Below are 1,846 nucleotides of genomic sequence, written 5' to 3'. Positions count from 1 at the left end.
TATTCTGAGAATAAAGTACACATGTGATTAGAGTGTTTATGGATTGGTTCAATACATGAAATTTAACCAATCCAACTCAGCAAAATTGGTTGAATGGTTACGTGGGTTTAGTTTGAATATTTCATCCAATTTATATATTTTTTTTATTGGTTAATTAATAAATAACCGTCTTATATTCATATACATGTTCTAAATTCTATCTTTGTAGAGAATACAGGATAACTGATATTTTGTTATATTGTGTTATTGTGTTTATGTTCCTGGGTCATATGGGTATAATTGTCATCTGTAAGGGTAAAGATGGATTTTTACTTCTTTATTTGCTCTCACGTGTTACAGGTCATGTGACCTGTAGGGTTATGTAACAGATCACAGGGATAACATTTTCTTTGTACGATTCATTACACCTTGAATGAAAAGTAAAACAGTTTTCTTCTTCCTTCTTTTCATGGTATCAGAGCGGGTTAGGGTTTACACTCTTTCCTGTCCTCTCTCCTAGAATCCGGTCGTCCTTCTTCAAAACAACACCTCTTCACACAAGATCTGGTTTATACGCCAGACAAATACCGTCGTCGATCTCACACCGACTCTGGGTTGCATGGGAAGCAAATCTAGTTGAAATTCCTCTCTTCTTTCAAAACGGCCACAAATTTGTCAGATCTAAAGTTTGTACATCAAGATTTGTACCTAAAATCAACAGATCCTATCGATGATGGGGGAACGAGGAAACAACAGTAAAGAAGGCAAAAACACGGAGATGAAGGACAAAGTTCAAATCGCAACTCAGAATCTTGGGGATCCTCTGACTCTTCAGTCTTCGGACCATCCAGGTATGGTTTTAGTGTCTGCTCCTCTAGTAGGGGCAAACTTTAGATCCTGGTATAGAGCCATTAGGATAGCCCTAGGAGCCAAACAGAAACTCGAATTTATAGAGGGTACCGTTACAGTGCCTGATAAAGAGTCTGATTCGTATGAACAATGGAAGCGGTGTGACTTTATGGTCACATCCTGGATCTTGAACTCTATATCTAGAGAGTTGGTAGATGGTTTCATTTACACAGCCTTAGCCAGGGATCTCTGGCTTGAAATCACAGAAAGATTTGGTGAATGTAATGGCACCATGATCTATGAGCTGAGAAGGAAAATATCCTTGATATCTCAAGACAATGCCTCCGCATCTGTCTATTTCACAAAATTAAAGGGGCTTTGGGATGAATTGGGCTCAATGGAAACTCTTCCACCATGCACATGTGGTGCATCAAAGGCAATAGATGAGCTAAATAATAGAAATAGGTTAATGCAATTCCTTATAGGATTGAATGATGCCTACGGGACAGTTAGAGACCAGATCCTAGGCATGGATCCTTTGCCCTCTGTGAATAAAGCCTATTCTATGGTACTCAAATTTGAGTCTCAGAAGGACATTCTGGGAAGTATAAATGGGAACACTGAACCTTTAGTCTTGATGAATAGGACGCATAAATAATATCAAGGGAGGCAGAAAAGGCCTGACCAGAAAAAGGGACATTGTTCCTACTGTGACATGGATGGACATGTTAGAGAGGGTTGTTTCAAGCTAATAGGATACCCTGAATGGTTTAAAATAAAAACAAAAAATAATGGTCAATTCTCCAAAACAACCAGAACCATAGGCCATGACAAGAGAGTTGTGGCAGCTGTTGAAGCCCCTCCAAACAGAAAGGACACCCCCATTGACATGCCTGACACATCTACTCAAATAAATGACCTCAATATCATGTTGAGTTCCTTACAACAGGAGGTCAGCAAACTAATGAAAGGAAAGGCTGTACTCACAGCAAATACTCACCAATTTGATTACAGCAAT

General features: G+C 39.1%; 1 protein-coding gene across 1 annotated transcript; it reads left to right on the top strand.

Moving 5' to 3' along the window:
* Positions 1 to 712: 712 nt before the first annotated feature.
* Positions 713 to 1,486, top strand: LOC110603688. The gene has a single exon (XM_021741523.1). The coding sequence runs from the start codon at positions 713 to 715 to the stop codon at positions 1,484 to 1,486; it is 774 nt and encodes a 257-aa protein (XP_021597215.1).
* Positions 1,487 to 1,846: the final 360 nt, after the last annotated feature.

The sequence above is a fragment of the Manihot esculenta genome, chromosome 17 (assembly GCF_001659605.2).
Source record: "Manihot esculenta cultivar AM560-2 chromosome 17, M.esculenta_v8, whole genome shotgun sequence".
In the NCBI taxonomy this organism is placed as follows: Eukaryota; Viridiplantae; Streptophyta; class Magnoliopsida; order Malpighiales; family Euphorbiaceae; genus Manihot; species Manihot esculenta.
This window is presented reverse-complemented; position numbering and strand designations above follow the sequence as displayed.